Source organism: Halichoeres trimaculatus, unplaced genomic scaffold (genome assembly GCF_033239565.1).
Source record: "Halichoeres trimaculatus isolate MK-OKI-2021-1 unplaced genomic scaffold, fHalTri1.1 fHalTri1_scaffold_13, whole genome shotgun sequence".
NCBI classification, from domain to species: domain Eukaryota; kingdom Metazoa; phylum Chordata; class Actinopteri; order Labriformes; family Labridae; genus Halichoeres; species Halichoeres trimaculatus.
The window spans coordinates 2,511,285-2,526,589 of record NW_027437191.1 but is presented as its reverse complement, the minus strand read 5'-3'; the positions used below and the strand labels follow the sequence as shown (position 1 = coordinate 2,526,589).

Here is a 15,305-nt window from a genome sequence, read left to right as displayed (position 1 = left end):
GTAACAGCCCTCCGCTTTATTGAAATACATCGGAGTCAGGTTAATATAATGAGTTCTCCACATACTCGTGGCAGCCAGTTCCATACATAATTTTTTTGTTTTGACCTTACACCTTAAATATTTTTGTGCAAAAAAGAATCTACATCACCTGTAGTGGGTTATCCTCAGTAAAACGCCCAAACCGTTCAAAAAGGAGCAAGTAAAACAACAAACCCAAAAACAAAATGATTACATCTATAACATGCAAAACTGTACAAATTATTACAAAGCAATCCTAGAAAAAAAAACGTAAAGTGTAATATGATATGAAAGAGCAAAATAATAAAGAGGGTACTGGAGATAAGACCTCACTGAAATGCAAAGGCGTTTGAATGTTGAGATTTTCTTCTTTTTTAATGTTTCCACTGTGGCACCTCGAAAACCATCTTTTACATCTCCACCCCCTCCACCTCTCCTTCTACTGCCCCCACCTGCCCGACTCACCTCTGTCCCTCCCTCCCTCGCTCCATCCATCACACTAAAAACATTAACGACCATCTAAAGGAAAAAAAAATCATTGGTTCTGACGTTTCCTGAGTTTCTCTCCCCCTGTCCTCTAACGAGGATCTGGGATCAGCTTCTCTGTACAACATAGGCTGATACTAAAACACCCGCCTCCCCACCACCTGATACATTCTACAGATACACTCCAGCAGGAACTACAGAGACCCACCAGTCTAAAAGGTTCAGAGGTGGAGGTTTGGAATTAAAGTTTCACGGGGGCGCTCCAGCCCTCTCCCTTTCTCCCTCCCTCTTTCTCTAAAATGGAAAAGACAAAATAGTTGGAATGAGCCTTTAAAAGTGACTGAACACGGAAACTGGCAGGAATCACCACCATCATTCACAGGTGTGCACAAGTAACCAATAAAACCACAGTTTAGTGTTTCACATCAGGGTCTAGCTCGGTGTGTGTTGTTCCCTCAGACTGTCAGCGTCTGTGGTTAAATCTGTGTGTGAACGGCCAGACCAACGGAAGAAACTGCTTTTTGGCTCTGAACGTCTTGCTCTTCAGCCCCAAGCTCACAAATAGTCCTGTTCATGTGAAAGCAAACGTCATGTCACAATGAGCTTATTTTCCATTCATCAAAACGTTCAGAACAACAGGTGCTGACCTCCAGGCAGCGTTTACTCTGAACCTTCTTATTCTAATGTTTTCGTTTTTAATCAGGAGATTTTGCAGAGATCACTTTGTCATCAACACATGTACTGGTCTGTCAAGAAGAAAACCTACATCCCTGTTTCCCTCTTGGTCTCCACTTTTTGGATCCATGGAGCTTATCAGAAGGACTTGGCTTTCACTAAGGTACCACAGAAGTTCAGGATCACACCGGTCCCATGTAGACCAGCTGATCAGAGCCGCTCCTTGTCTCACAGTCTGAGGAGGAGCACTAGGCATCTGCTGCCAAACACTTCCTCATCACAGTGTGTGTGTGAGGGTGTGTGAGTGTGGTCGTAGGGATAAATGTGTATGGGTAGTAGTGTGTGGGTCCAAACAGACTGGGAGCAAAACAAAAGCAAAACCACTCCAAGTGTCAAACTTAAAATATAAAAGAAATAACTCTAAAAGCGCTGATTAAAAAAGAAAAAGTGGTTTTAAAATGGCTTCTGAGTGAACAACAACAACACCTCCACACCACTCTGCAAACACACCCACACAGGGAGCAGACAGGACGTCAGAGCACGTTTCCCCCTCTCTCAGATTATCCTCACTCTCCACTCTGGACGCTGTGCACGGTGACGGGGACCTGGGATCTCGCCAGTTTGGTTCATAGCGAACATCCAGGGCTGCCGGCTGATGTCACACACACACTGGACCAATGAGGAGGAGAATAGCACAGAGGAGCTGCGGCGGTGTCATTAAGGTCACTGTGTGTCGCTCAAAGTAAACGTGGTCTTGAAGTTTCTGCACTTTGCATCATGAGCAGAAGGAAAAACAGAAACAGCTCTTCTCTCTTTTTTCTTTCCAGCGCTGAAGGAAGCATCTGAAGCAAAGCTCCTCTTCAGAGCTCCCACTCAGAGCTCCCATTCCTCGTCTAAGACCGATAAATAAATTAAAAGATCATCTCCCTAAAACCCAAAGGGTCCTATGTACAGGTAGAAATCATCTCTGTCACTAATAATCCTCTTTTTTGTTTGTTTTTGTTTTTTAGTTGTATGGGGCGATGGAGTCTCTGGATACATCTGGGGGGCTGGGTGATGCTGCTGGGAGCCTTTTACTCCTATACCAGATGCCCTACCTGAAAACACATGCACACACACGCTGGCAGGCACATACAGTCTCACACACACACACACACACACACACCCACACACACACAGACACACACACACACTCTCAACCACACTTCCACCCTCCGACATCAGTCCCCACATGTTGCTTCCTCTGAGTCTTGATGGCATCTCCCAGGATGAGCAGAGGAGTGGCGCCTGGAGTGTCTGCCGGCTCTTGAAGCTGTCATGAAGTCTGTGTGGGACACACTGAGGTCATGAATGACACTGATGTTCATCAGGAGGTGCAGTTCTCTAGGCAGTGAAGGGGGGCGAGGCGAGGTGAGGTGGGGCGGGGCGCTCAGAGAGGGTGTAAGAGGCTGCGTTAGGGGGGTGGGGGTGGGGGGGTAGAGTCCTGTGCTGTGGAAGCTGGTCAAATGGGTGGGGTCAGTGGAGCCTGGCGGAGGCTCATGTGTCCCAGCCCATCCGGTCTGTGCTCTCCAGGGACAGGGACTTTGTCTTGTGTGGGGAAGCTGGACTGGGAGGACTACTGAAGGTGGAGCTGTTGGAGGCTGTGGAGTGTCGGGGAGAATCCGAGTCCTGAGGAGGAGAGGAGAAGGAGAGGTGAGATGATGGAGGTGGATCCTGGAACTGAGGCTCAGTCTGGATCTGATAAATACACTCTGTGTTAAACTCTGATCAGGAGTGTGGATAATAGATTTAACACACACTAACCCCCCCCCCACCCCCCCCACCCCCGCTGGTTTTCCACTAGAGTCCACAACGTCAGAGAATGAAGCATTCAATCCAGCAGAAATGAGCTGAAGGGAAACAAACATGCAGGCTGGATGACAGGGTGGGGGGTTTGTCTTCATAATGTTTCTCTCTTTCACACACACACACACACACACACACACACACACACACACACACACACACACACACACACACACACACACACACACACACACACACACACACACAGGGCTTGACAAAAACACCCGTCAATCTGCCAAATGTGGGTGAGTTCCAGCTGTGGTGGGTAACACTGCCACTCCTACCAGCCACTTTGGCGGGTTGAATCATTTAACTGTAGTTTTCTGGAACGGCATCTGAAATACTAAACCTATTCTGATATGAGACTACGACACTACAACTCCCATGAGCACTGCCTGCCTGCAGAGCTTGCTCATTGGTCATCATTTCGCATCTTTTTCGTTCTCTACTGTAAACGGATTCCAGGATTTAAGTAAAAAAAAATGTGTCAAAACTTCTGTAACTTTCTGAAAGTGATAACATTCATTGGTTGGAGCTCGTTTAAGCTCACACTGCACTGTTCTCATCTGCAACACCCACCTAGAGCAGAGGAGGGGGAGAGGAGAGGAGCGCAGGTAGAGAAGAGAAACAGGTCACAGATATGAGGAGCTGAAGGAACAATATTTAAAGCTCCTAATACACAAACATTTATCAACGTTATATGTATAAAGTTTACTATGAAAAAACTGGTAAACAAACCAAATCATTCTAAATAAATAAGACTTATAGTCCAGTGTGCATTATATATGTTGTTATCCTCTTCATGACGCATTTTTTGACTGATACAACTTAAAAAAAATGCATGATAACACTACGGAGTGACTTATAGTCCAGAAGGTATGGTACTTACTTTATTACTAGAAACATGTCTGTTGTAAATTAATATTTAAGCTGAAAGTTTTTCTAGCTAGTTTTTTAGTTTAGTTTTTATCTTTTCAATTAATCTTCAACCTTCACATTTTTCATGAACATTCAATAATAAACTTCTTCTTCTATTACTTTGTTTTAATAGACTTCATATTTTCAGGTTTAAGGAGAACAATCTCACACACAACTGTTCATAACTGAATACTTGACAATGACCTGTAGCGTTTAACATATTTGTAGTCTTTATTCAAGTGTGCATAGGGATCATTTCCATTTTAAAAGGTTGTAAATCCAGTTCAGGTCAACTTTAGCTTGTCATCATCGGCTTTAGTTATATTAAACATTATTATCCAACAACAAAATTGTGGCTTGTGAAAATGCTGAGTGGCTAGTAACTCTGGGAAACCACTATCCACAGTGGCTGGTGAGCAAAAAAGTTAATGTCAAGCCCTGCGCGCACACACACACACACACACACACACACACACACACACACACACACACACACACACACACACACACACACACACACACACACACACACACACACACGAAAGCACGCACAAAAAAGCTACACATGAACATCAGCTGTCGATCATCGTTAAACATGAGCAAAAGCCTCGTTTTCTAACCTCTAATAACTAATGAAAAATAAACTTATCAAAAGAAGAGGACCTCAACACAAAGCATCCCAATAATACCTTTAAATCCCCACAGCATATGGATGTGTGAAACATTTTCACCAGGTATTTTAATTTGTTTAAAGTTTGATCAGAGCTTGTCTGGAATGACTGGGGAGGCAGTTTTTGACCTGTACTGTAGCCAGCCACCAGGGGGAGCAGTTCATCACGTCCTTTTTTTAAACAGTCTGTGGTATAGACTTGTTCTCTTGATCCTCTGACAAGCAGTGTCAAGCTTTTCTAAAACATGGACCCTTTCAGGTGTGACCCTCACATTATTAGAGAAAGGGATCACGTCCACTGAAAAAGGTACCATAAATGCTTTTAGTGTTATTCTGACATTAGTATTTATGAGATTAGAGTCAGAATTCTGACATTCATCTCGTACCCATAATAAAAAAACAATTTGACCTTACCTTTTTTCCCTAATCCTCTTCCCTACATTACCCTTACATTGATAAGCATGATATTAATCCTGTGTAATAATGTTACATGTAGTGCTTTGCAACGACAGAATTAGTGTTCATTCAAACTTTCCAAGTAATTCATTTTGTCAACTTTGAGAAAATGTTGGCTCCAAGGTTTGTTTTTTTTTGGCTGTGGTTACACACTGTGTGATGGACCCGTCCCCATCCTATCAGAACTGATCTCATGGCACTAAAATAAATAGGGTGGGAGAATGAGAGAAAACAGCTGATTCTATTGTTGCAAGAGACCCCAGTTTTCTGACATGCTTACTCAGTCAGGGTTAGTTATAGAGCACACTTTGACAATTGTTTTTAAAGTATTCTGCAGAGCCCCAAGCTATGGTTCACTGACTCCTGGGGGTCTTAAAGAGTTATTGCTTTAGAACCTTCAGGGCAGGGGTCTCCAGCCTTTTTTAAGAAAAGAGCTCCTTTCAAACGATAACACAAGTCGTGAGCTACTTCTAGTCTCCTTACTTATTCATTGATTTGGCAGCTACATATTTAGCACCTTATCACAGGCTAACTTTTGATATGTGTGACAGTGCATGCTGTCCACCAGGACTTTGTAGTTTGTTGGTTTTAATTCTGGATGGACTTGGTTCACTCTCCAAAGCGGACACTAGCTTTAATAAAGGAAAATAAAATCCCAAACTGGTATAATCCTGGTCATAGAGCCATAAAGAAGGATGTGATTGGCTGATAGTCTCTGTGAGGGATAGTGCAGCAAAAACTGTTCACATGATGATGCGAGCATAAAATTTGGCACAATACTCTCTAAGGGACACTCTTTTGAAATAAAACGTTAGACACCCGAAGATTCGAGATAGGGGCCGTTTTTGAAGATGGACGCTATTTCTTTAAATGCTCATTATTCCAACAGTTCAAATGGTGATGTACGCTTGAAATTTAGCAGAAATACTCTCTAAGGGAAACTCTTTTGAATAATGATGCTAGACTGTGTGGAGTTACCCTGTGCAGAACTAATTGGACCTGTAAAGACCACAGGCTTAGAATATTACAGAACTTTATAGTCATTGTAACAAGTACAATGAAATTAAAGTCACAGCCACATTTAAGAAAACAAAAGTAAGAAAGTGTCTAGACTGAGTCTAGACTACTCAATATTTACTCTTTACTCAATGAGTGGCAAATAGAGAGTATCTGTGCCAACTTTAAAGCTTTCATCACCATTTGAACTATTAAAAAATGTACGTACAACAGAAATGACGGTCATCTCAAAAAAAGGCCGCCATTTTGAATTTTCACGTGTCTAATGTTCCATTTCGAAACAGTGGTTCTTAGAGAGTATTTGTAAATTTCATGCTTGCATCACCAATTAAATGATTCTCTTAAAAATTTGCAATTATCTGCTGCACTAGGAGAGGAGGTTGGATAGATTAGTTGGAAGAGATCTTGTTTGAGCTGATTCTCTGTTTTCTTCCCAATTCTTTTATTTTTTCATTCTACATTTGCAGGGTGAGCGACTCAACGATAGCCTGTGAGTGACCTGAGCCTCCTGCTTTAGAGTATCCTAGTAGATCAGACCCTGCCTGACATACACACATTTATACAGGAAATAACAGCAAGCACACACACACTGCGCACTATGACTGCAGAGACTGTGAAGCTACAAAACACACATTCACACTCAGCTTCAGACAACTGCCCCGTTTCTAACAAGACACACACACACACACACACACACACACACACACACACACAGTAGAGAAAATAATCACGTAGACAGGCAGTTGTATGTTTCATATATGTGCTCTTTGAACATGCTACATATATGATTCCTGCTGAGTTTGTGTAGCGCTGCCCGCAGCAGAAAGAAGTCCATACATGATGCCTGTGAGGATTCTTTGATGCTAGATTTGTGATTTACTGCAGTCTGAGCTGAGGATCAGGTACAGGTCTTATCAGAGACCTCAAAAATCCCTCAGGGCAGGTTGTTGGAAAACAAAGAAAACATGAGCAAGTTTCTGGCAGCTGTGAAAAAGCAGACATGCTCTGTGATTGGCTGGAGGGCGGCAGAGGGAAGAAGGATGCAGAGTGGCCGATCAGCAGATTTGCACCATTTACTCAGCAACTGAAAAAATGAGAAGCCAGAGCCATGGTGCAGCTGATGGTGCAGCTGATGGTGCAGCTGATGGTGCAGCTGATGGTCCGCTGACGGAGGTGATGACTCATCGGATGCTGCTGGCATGATGGGGCTAAAATGGTGCATTAAGGGGCTGTGGGATGTTTCTGGTGTTCCTCATGCTAACGTGGAGACACTGATAAAACGCTTTGTGTTTGCATGTGAGTGCATGTTGGGTGCCATGGTGCTCTCAGGTGTGTGTTTGGTGCAGTTGTTGGAGCTGTTGACATTACCTTCATCTTACTAAGCAGGGTCCTTAAAGCCCTTTTCAGATCAGGGGTCTTCTCCGATGGTGAGACTGCCTGCCACTGCAGAGGAGAGTTCAGACTCAGCGCCCAGCCCACAGACAGCATGCTGGGGTGGGAGGGTGGGGGGCCAGGCACAGCTGGGTGAGGGTGGAGGGAGGCAATGGATGGGGCAGGATGGGGAGGAATGGAGCTGACAGCCTCCAGGCTTATGGGCTGTGAGGATGGGGAGCCACAGAAGGGGATGGAGTGGGGGTGGGGTGGTGGGGGGTTGCTTTGAGGGTGGATGGGTTGGGTCTGTAGTTCCTGGTAATCTAAGCTTCCTCTGATGAAGCTACATGTACTTCTGGAGAGTAGGGGAGCTACGTTTACGAGCAGGAACCAACATTGATTTGACTCTAAGACCATCACCACCTGAGGCTGCATCAACAGGAGAGCTAGAAACCAGTCTATGGCCCCAAGACCTCAGCCAGCTGGTCCTGAGTTCTCTAAGAAGCTGGCATCATGGGGGGCTGAGCAAACAGTCAAAGAGGTGGGATGAGCTCCAACAAGTGAGGATGACAGATGGGATAAAGGGGAACATGTAATTTCTCTGTAAACATCTGATAACTTCACATCAAGCCTCCACAGTGCAGAGCAGGGACCGTCCTGATTGGACTGTCTCATACACAGCTGATGCCGGGTTGACATAACTCCATTAACAGATCTGTGAGGAGGCTACACAAGGGTCTGTCCAATCAGGTTTGACTTGGTTTAACCCACTAAAGAAAGCTGTTATGGACTGGGTTGACCAAACCAGACTGGGGCTCTCCTACACATACAGGCTTCAAATGTCCTCCTGTTTGTTGTCAACCACACATGAGGCTGTATGCTCCGTTTCAGGGTTAGTACTGACCTCTCTGTCGAACTGTGAGAGTGGAGCGTCACCACAGTCCATGCCTCCGCCTGATGAGAGAGAGCTCTCAGAGGGGGAAGTCATGGTCTGCCGTTTGGACCCATAGCTCCCACCTGACAGCTCCCTACGCAGGGCGCTGCCATTCTGAGAGGAGGAGCCTGAAGGGAGGAAAAAAGGGAAGAGAAGGTCAAAGAGGAGCGCCAAACAGGAACTTCAGTACCCAGGCTTCCCAGGCTGTGTTACTCACGTATGCCGAGTCCGCTGCTGGCGCTCATGGAGCGACCTGGCTCTGCCCGGTTCTTGGTGATGGAGGGGATGCTGACTGACCCGCTGAAGCCCGCGCGGTTCTCCTGAACACGGACGTTCTGGTTTAAAACGCGCACAGAGCAAAAGCACACACGCACCAGGAGACAGAGTGCAGTGCAGGGGACAGGAGTGAGGAGGGCGCAGCTGCAAACCACATGCACATCAAACCAAAGGCCCCCCTGACCTCTGAGTGACCGAGGACTGAGCTTTGGGCGGGGCACGGCCAGGCTCCACTGACACGGAGCCTGGCCTATAAGTAGAGGGACATTCAGTTTGTGTGAGTCTGTCAGGTTAAACAACAAATGATGAGTCATGTAGGAGCTGTGCAGCTTCCTTTGATAAAGCTAACGTGTTAGCATGCTAAAGCACACAGGGAGCTGCAGGTCTACACACACTTGTATCAAACTGTCAGGAAGCTGGTTTTTCTGTTCACACTTCAAGGATGCTGTGAGTGTGTGTGTACATTTCTGTGTGGGTGCATGTGTGTGTGTGTGCGTGTGTGTGAGTGTGTGTACGCGTGAGTGTGAGTGTTTGAGTGTGTGTGTGTGTGTACCATGGGCAGGTCTTTAAGGATCTGGATCCCATCCCCAGGTCCCATGTGGGCCACATGGTTAAAATTGGTGGGGTTGGAGATGAGTTTATTCCTCATCTCTGGATCTCTGAGCATCTCTCTGGAAAGACGAGCACACAGAACAGAGGTTAGTGAAGGCTCCAGCAAACTGAGGCTGGTGTGAAGAGTTCCAATCAGGAAACAGAGCAGGAGAAGAAAAGAGCACAAACTAAGGAAGGCAAGGTCTGCTCATCATGAAACAGGCTGTTCCAGGCTGTTTCATCAGGTAAACTACCTCCTCTGCTGCAGCCGCTCTTCCTCAGGCACCCTGAAGGAGAAGCGTCTTTTGTTGTTCATGCTGCGCACCATCTGTTTCCTGCTGTTGTCTGATGTCTCTGGGACGACCAGCTCATCACCCTCTGGAAGATCACAACAAAGCCGCGGGCATGTTCACATCAGAGACTGCAAAGTGTTGCCAGTGTTCTCCAGCAGCTGACAGATGTGTGTGACTCTGTGTGTGACGGAAGAGTCCTGACTCTCCTTTGTGTGATGGCTGTTTTTAGCTGCATGCTGCTTAACTCAGGGACATGTGAATTCTTACCTGCCATCTTGTTTCTAAAGTAGATAAGCCTGACTGTTTCCAGTCCCAGCAGGTTCAGAGAGCCATCGACATTGAGAGGTCGCACCTGAAGGAGAGGGGGAGCAGAAAAAACAACCAGTGATCTATATTCAACAGATGAAGGTGTTCAGTTTGAGGTGTGTGGCACAGCAGCACTCAAAGGGGGCAGAAAGGACTCTGACGGGGGACTCATTTATCTTAGCCACAAGGTGGAGCCAGAGAGGCAGGGAACTGTCAGGTTTACCTGATGAGTCCTGTCACTCACCTTCTTCAGAGGGATGGTCTGAATCCACTCCATGGTGTTCACATCAAACACATCCACAGCGTTCTCACTGTACACTGACAGGTAGGGGGCATTGTAGCCTGAATACAGACAGACAGGATTTTTTTCTGTTAGTTTATTGCACACTTTGATTTCTCCTTGTTTTTGTCCAAGGGGCAACATACGGTTAGTAAAAATGAAACCTATGCAGAAGTGCTAAAAGTTGCTGTTTATGGAGAATCCTCTTGAGGCTGGCTGCAGGAAAGCTGGTAGTCACGTACACACCCAGCCAAAAAACAGACTTTTACTGCATTAAAAACATATTTACAGCCTGGTTCAAAGCCTGGGGTCTAAAATGCTGATTTCAATAGCGGCATACACTGTATGCTGAGTTTTTTTTTCTTTTTCTTTTTGCAACTCAGCGGTTTAGAAGTTATTAAGATCATCTGATTATCCAATCAGAGACACAGCTCAGGTCACGTGACTAGTGGGCAGCCTGTAGCTGTCCAAAAGGAAACTCACAGCCGGCATCGAATCCAACGTGGTTGTGTGCGCAGATTGGCTTCATTTCACGGTTTCAGGAACAGACAGGTGACGTCGCGGAGGCTACATCCATGTTTTATGCAGTCTATGTTTTTGTCTCATTGATGAAATAAGTTTGTTTCTCAGAGGCTGAGGACTTTGGACTTCTGAAGTGTTTTTTATGGGATAAAGACTCCATTTCCCATGGCACCTTCACTCACTGTGGTAAAGACACGACTCTTACAAAGGCGTGTTTGTTTTGGAGAGCAGATCTTTTTTAATTTCAATTTTCTGTGTTCAAGGTAACTTTTCCCAGGATGCAAAGCAACAAGGTCATGTCTTTATCTGTAGTTATATCGTTTGTAAGGTGACACCAGTTATACTCCGTGAACTCAGTTTGTAGTTTAGTGTCCTGAAGGTGAGCAGACTATGTGTTCAGTGTTCCACACAGCTTGGTGCTCTGGGACATGTCTGTAACGCGTAACGTTAGTGCATCCTGGGTATGTCATCTACCAACTCCAACCTCACCAAGCAGAGTTAACGTAACCTGGCTCTTTATTTCATTGGTAGACACTCAAGTTTGAACAGACCACTGCAGAATAACTGCTGCATGTCAGACCTGCCTCTTCATGCCATCTCTGTGTAAGTATTAATGAACTCTTCCACTCACACGCTGAGTTGGGCACAGCCGGCCACATAAGCTCCTGCTGACGTGACCTGCGGCCGTGGGAATCCACGTACACTCCGATGGCGCTGAAGCACAGCAGCAGCTCCTTGCTGGATATCTCCACAGCACAGAGGGCGTCCAGGCCCTGCTGGGGGATGAATGCCAGGGTGTGATCCTCTGGGTGGAGCAGGCTGACAGGAGACGTGTCTCCATGGACACTGGGGGGGATTATCAGAAACACAGAGTTGGGCGGATTAATGGTGTTGTCATGATTGAGAAATAAATACCTTCCTCAGTTATTTTCACAACCAAACACGTCCCTGAACCCTGTCACTGAGGTGTGTTTAATATGGAGGTAAACAGGTGGGTTACCTGTAGCGGGTGAAGCCGGATTGATAACCCACATAGAGACGCTCACTCAGCAGACCCATCCACTGAACTTGGCCCGGGGCCTGCAGCTCCCGCAACCTGCGGTGACGTGCTTTACTCTTATTCACCTGGAAGGCAGGAGAGCCCACAGAGAGGGTTTTTACAGGAGTTTTTAAAGGACCATTACAACATTAGGCTCCAGTCAGCCTGTGACTCATCTTATTTTAGACCTCCTGACCTCATAGCATATGATTTGCCTCTTCATAGCGACACAGAGGCAGGTGAGGGACCCATTGCGGACGGTGCCGGAAACGATGGTCTGACAGCCCTTAGTCTCAGCTAGCTTGTAGGACTCGGTCTCCCGTCCATCCAGGGCCTGTGTGGGGAAGAGGCGGACGTGGCGGTTCCTGCCTGAGATGACAGCTAGCAGCTGCTCTTGAGGAATCAGGTCAATGTGATGCACCTTTTTGTTGTCCCCCACACGGATGATTTCTGAAGACAATGAGAGAAACACCAGTGAGCAAAGATGAGGGTGTGATGGTTGAAGAGAAATGAGGAAAAGACCAGAGACAGGTGAGTTATTCATAATCAGCCTCTGTCTGTTGCTAAACAACAGAAAACAACCTCACTTAGAAAAAAGATGATCAGTCTTTAAAAGTGTGTCTTACCATCTTTGGTGACATGAATGACAAAGAGACCTTCCTCATTGCCCAGAGCGACACGCTCATGATCTGTGGAAGAAGCAGAGTATTCATTAAAGGACAGTCACAGGTATCAGTGTTTTCTGATTAAATAGTGAAGTATGGCCTCAAGAGCAGCTCTAATCTGACCGGCTCTCTGGAAAAAGGGCTGAATCCAGGATTATTTGCCAACAGATGAACAGGCGTCTGCCATTTTTAGGGAATGACTGAAAGGTCACAGGATGGAGACGTGAAATGACAGCATGTTTATCCTGGGTCTATTCTTGGTTGACAACGATCGTTGTCATTGCTTTCTTTTAGCCTCCTCAGGTGTTGTTGTGGTGCATTCTGGGAGCAGCTCTGAACTCCCACCTATGATAGCAGCAGACTGTGTTGTCTTGATGAGCGGCAGGGTGCTGTCATAAGCCTCCTTGGGGACGTAAACGAAGCGCTCCTTGAGCTTGTTCTTCTTGAGGATACGATGGAGCTCGTTGAGGAGGCCCACCCATTTGTTCCTCTCCTGATCGCTGTCGGCCAGGATCAGGATGGAGGGTTTGTGGCTGCTGGAGGGGGAGAGCTGAGACGCTGTCACCTGAGGAGAGAGGCGGCACAGATCATGGGAGTGAATATTTAGTTTTAGTGTTTAGAGTGTTCTGAAACTTCTGCGGGCAAAGAAAAGAAGACTCACTCTAAATATACAGGGGATGTCTTTGCGGCTGGCATGGATGACGTCAGAGGCCAGGACAGAACTGACTGAAAACTCTTCATCCCTGTAAAACACAGAAAGTGTTCAAAGGTCAGATGAGCAGGGAGCAAGAATCTACCTGTTCTTTAACTCGGAAAAAGATTTATGGCATGTCTGAAAACAAACTGTGGCCTGTGAGAAACTAAGAACACCTCTCTTTTCGAACTCCCTGAAGAAATCAACAGATAAATCCACAGATTAATCCACAGATTAATCCACAGATTAACCAACAATCAACAGAATTAATTCCAGTTAGGACATAATTTTGGCTGATTTTTTTGTTAAAGGGGCTGTGAGGAGTTTGAAAGAGATCTTGAAAAAGTCTCCCTTGAAGATATATGCCTGATCACAATCCACACTTGAATATGAGATTATAAGCACCCAAATTACAGGTTATAGGTTATTTTAAACTAATATTTCTTTGCTTCCCGATTTGGTCGAGCTGGACTGGATTGATTAACGGCACGTCTAGGTCTCAATGACACCACGCTGGCTGATGAAGTTTAGTAGTGAGAAGAGAGATCTGCGTTTCTCTCTGTTGAAAACGATTTCTGTGATTAATTTTGTAGTGATGGTGGACACCTGAGCCTAACTGTCAGACAGAAAAAGGACAGAAGAGCAGAAGAAAGATAAACAGGAGAAAGATAGAGCCTGAGCTAAAGGCTAGAAGGGCTAATGTGTTTGTGCTACTGTTTATTCCAACCCACAGTCAGCAGTTATTCTGCAGTGGTCTGTTCAAACTTGAGAGTCTCTCAATAAAATGAAGAGTGAGGTTACGTTAGCTCTGATTGGTAGATGACTGGCAGGACATGACCAGGATTCACCAACGTTACACATTCCAGACACGTCTCATAGCACCAGGCTGCCAGCTGAGCTAAATATAGACGCTACTAAACAACATACAAACTGATAGTGTTAGCTTGTAGCCACGTTATCCTACAGATACGTTGAAGCACTGGACTAATGATAGTGCTACATATAGCCAGCTACTACAACCTCTGCTTGATGTCATGTTTCAAACCGTAGCGCTGGCTAACTGTACTGATAAATAGCTTACCTCAGCGCGTTGTATCCAGTTTGTCTTGAAAAAAGAAAATTTGTTTCGATCTGATCTCCATTCAATTTCAAAACAAACAGACGCCTCGCCAAAAGTCATTATGACAGTGTGCGCGAGACTCTGGGCCATAAGGTGGCGAGGCAGGCCCATTACACAGATCCTACTTACAGCATCTTAAACAGCTGCAGAACAAACAGGGTATGTGGATTAGGTTGAGTACCTCATGTCTATGACTTGGCTGACCACCACACTGGGCTGGGTGGCTTTTCCCTCTCCCAGTTCGTAGAGGAAGAGTTTGAAGTCACACACCACGGCCATGGCCCTCTGCCAGCCCTTCTTCACTCCTGTTGGTTTGGGCACCTGGAAGACACACATAGACAGGGAAGAGTCTTAAGTCGCGTTTCCACCAAGCAGTCCGGGTCTGTTCAGTACGGTTTGGGACAGTTAAGCCTGATCCCGTTTGCATTTCCACAGCAAAGTGTGCCCTCTCGTGGTAGGCGGCGTGTAAGCTGGATGCCGCAAGTCCCATCAGTTAAACAATATTGTGATGCTATAGCAGCCTAACAAATTTTATCCTGCAAATAAATCCAACGAAGAAGAAAAACACAACACAGTAAACAAAGAGCAAATATGGAAGACATGCTCTCTAGTTCTCATCGTGTCGTAAAACGACGCTACCTCCGCTGCAGAGCCACAGCTGGCTATGAGGCACACGCCGCTAAGTGTATCAGTCTGCGCGTAGCGTGCCAGATATAAACAAACGCAGGCAGTCTGCCAGTACGAAGATTAGATGAGAACCAGAGCCTTACTTAGCGGTGTTTTTGTGTGAAAGTAACACGCGGAAAATTCTCTAAATAAATCCTGAATGCAGACTGATAGATTATTTTCGTCGGGAGTCCATTTATTTGTGTTTTTGGTCAAGTAAAATATGGCCCCGTCTGAGTGCAGAGGAAACCTGCAGAGGAGCAGGGAGTGGTTGTTTGGTGCGTGTGCCCTGGGCTTCTGCTGCACAAAAACACTGCTGTAGGGGTAATTTCTGCCCTAAACCTTGTGATAGGACCCAACTTGTTCCATCCGGAGTATCACTTTAACTGAGCTCGGCCAAAAATGATCTTGTTAAACCTGACAGCCTTGATTTTTTAAAACAAAGACCTGCACTAGTCTGTAT

At 45.8% G+C, this 15,305-nt stretch overlaps 1 protein-coding gene across 7 annotated transcripts in view; it reads right to left on the bottom strand.

Moving 5' to 3' along the window:
* Positions 1 to 2: 2 nt before the first annotated feature.
* cdc42bpab (CDC42 binding protein kinase alpha (DMPK-like) b) overlaps positions 3 to 15,305 on the bottom strand; it is a 108,101-nt gene continuing 92,798 nt past the window's right edge. For 3 of the 7 annotated variants that reach the window (XM_074684844.1, XM_074684846.1, XM_074684848.1), the window contains 15 exons: positions 14,358 to 14,497; positions 13,024 to 13,105; positions 12,708 to 12,927; positions 12,324 to 12,386; positions 11,894 to 12,147; positions 11,659 to 11,783; positions 11,290 to 11,504; positions 10,101 to 10,198; positions 9,818 to 9,902; positions 9,512 to 9,635; positions 9,220 to 9,337; positions 8,608 to 8,725; positions 8,361 to 8,518; positions 7,454 to 7,528; positions 3 to 2,847 (listed from right to left, as the gene is read on the bottom strand). In XM_074684844.1, coding sequence (XP_074540945.1) covers positions 2,716 to 2,847; positions 7,454 to 7,528; positions 8,361 to 8,518; positions 8,608 to 8,725; positions 9,220 to 9,337; positions 9,512 to 9,635; positions 9,818 to 9,902; positions 10,101 to 10,198; positions 11,290 to 11,504; positions 11,659 to 11,783; positions 11,894 to 12,147; positions 12,324 to 12,386; positions 12,708 to 12,927; positions 13,024 to 13,105; positions 14,358 to 14,497 — 2,007 coding nt within the window. In that variant the 3' untranslated portion in view covers positions 3 to 2,715. The remainder of the gene's footprint in view (positions 2,848 to 7,453; positions 7,529 to 8,360; positions 8,519 to 8,607; positions 8,726 to 9,219; positions 9,338 to 9,511; positions 9,636 to 9,817; positions 9,903 to 10,100; positions 10,199 to 11,289; positions 11,505 to 11,658; positions 11,784 to 11,893; positions 12,148 to 12,323; positions 12,387 to 12,707; positions 12,928 to 13,023; positions 13,106 to 14,357; positions 14,498 to 15,305) is intronic. The other 4 variants (XM_074684847.1, XM_074684850.1, XM_074684849.1 and 1 more) reach the window with 2 other exon arrangements.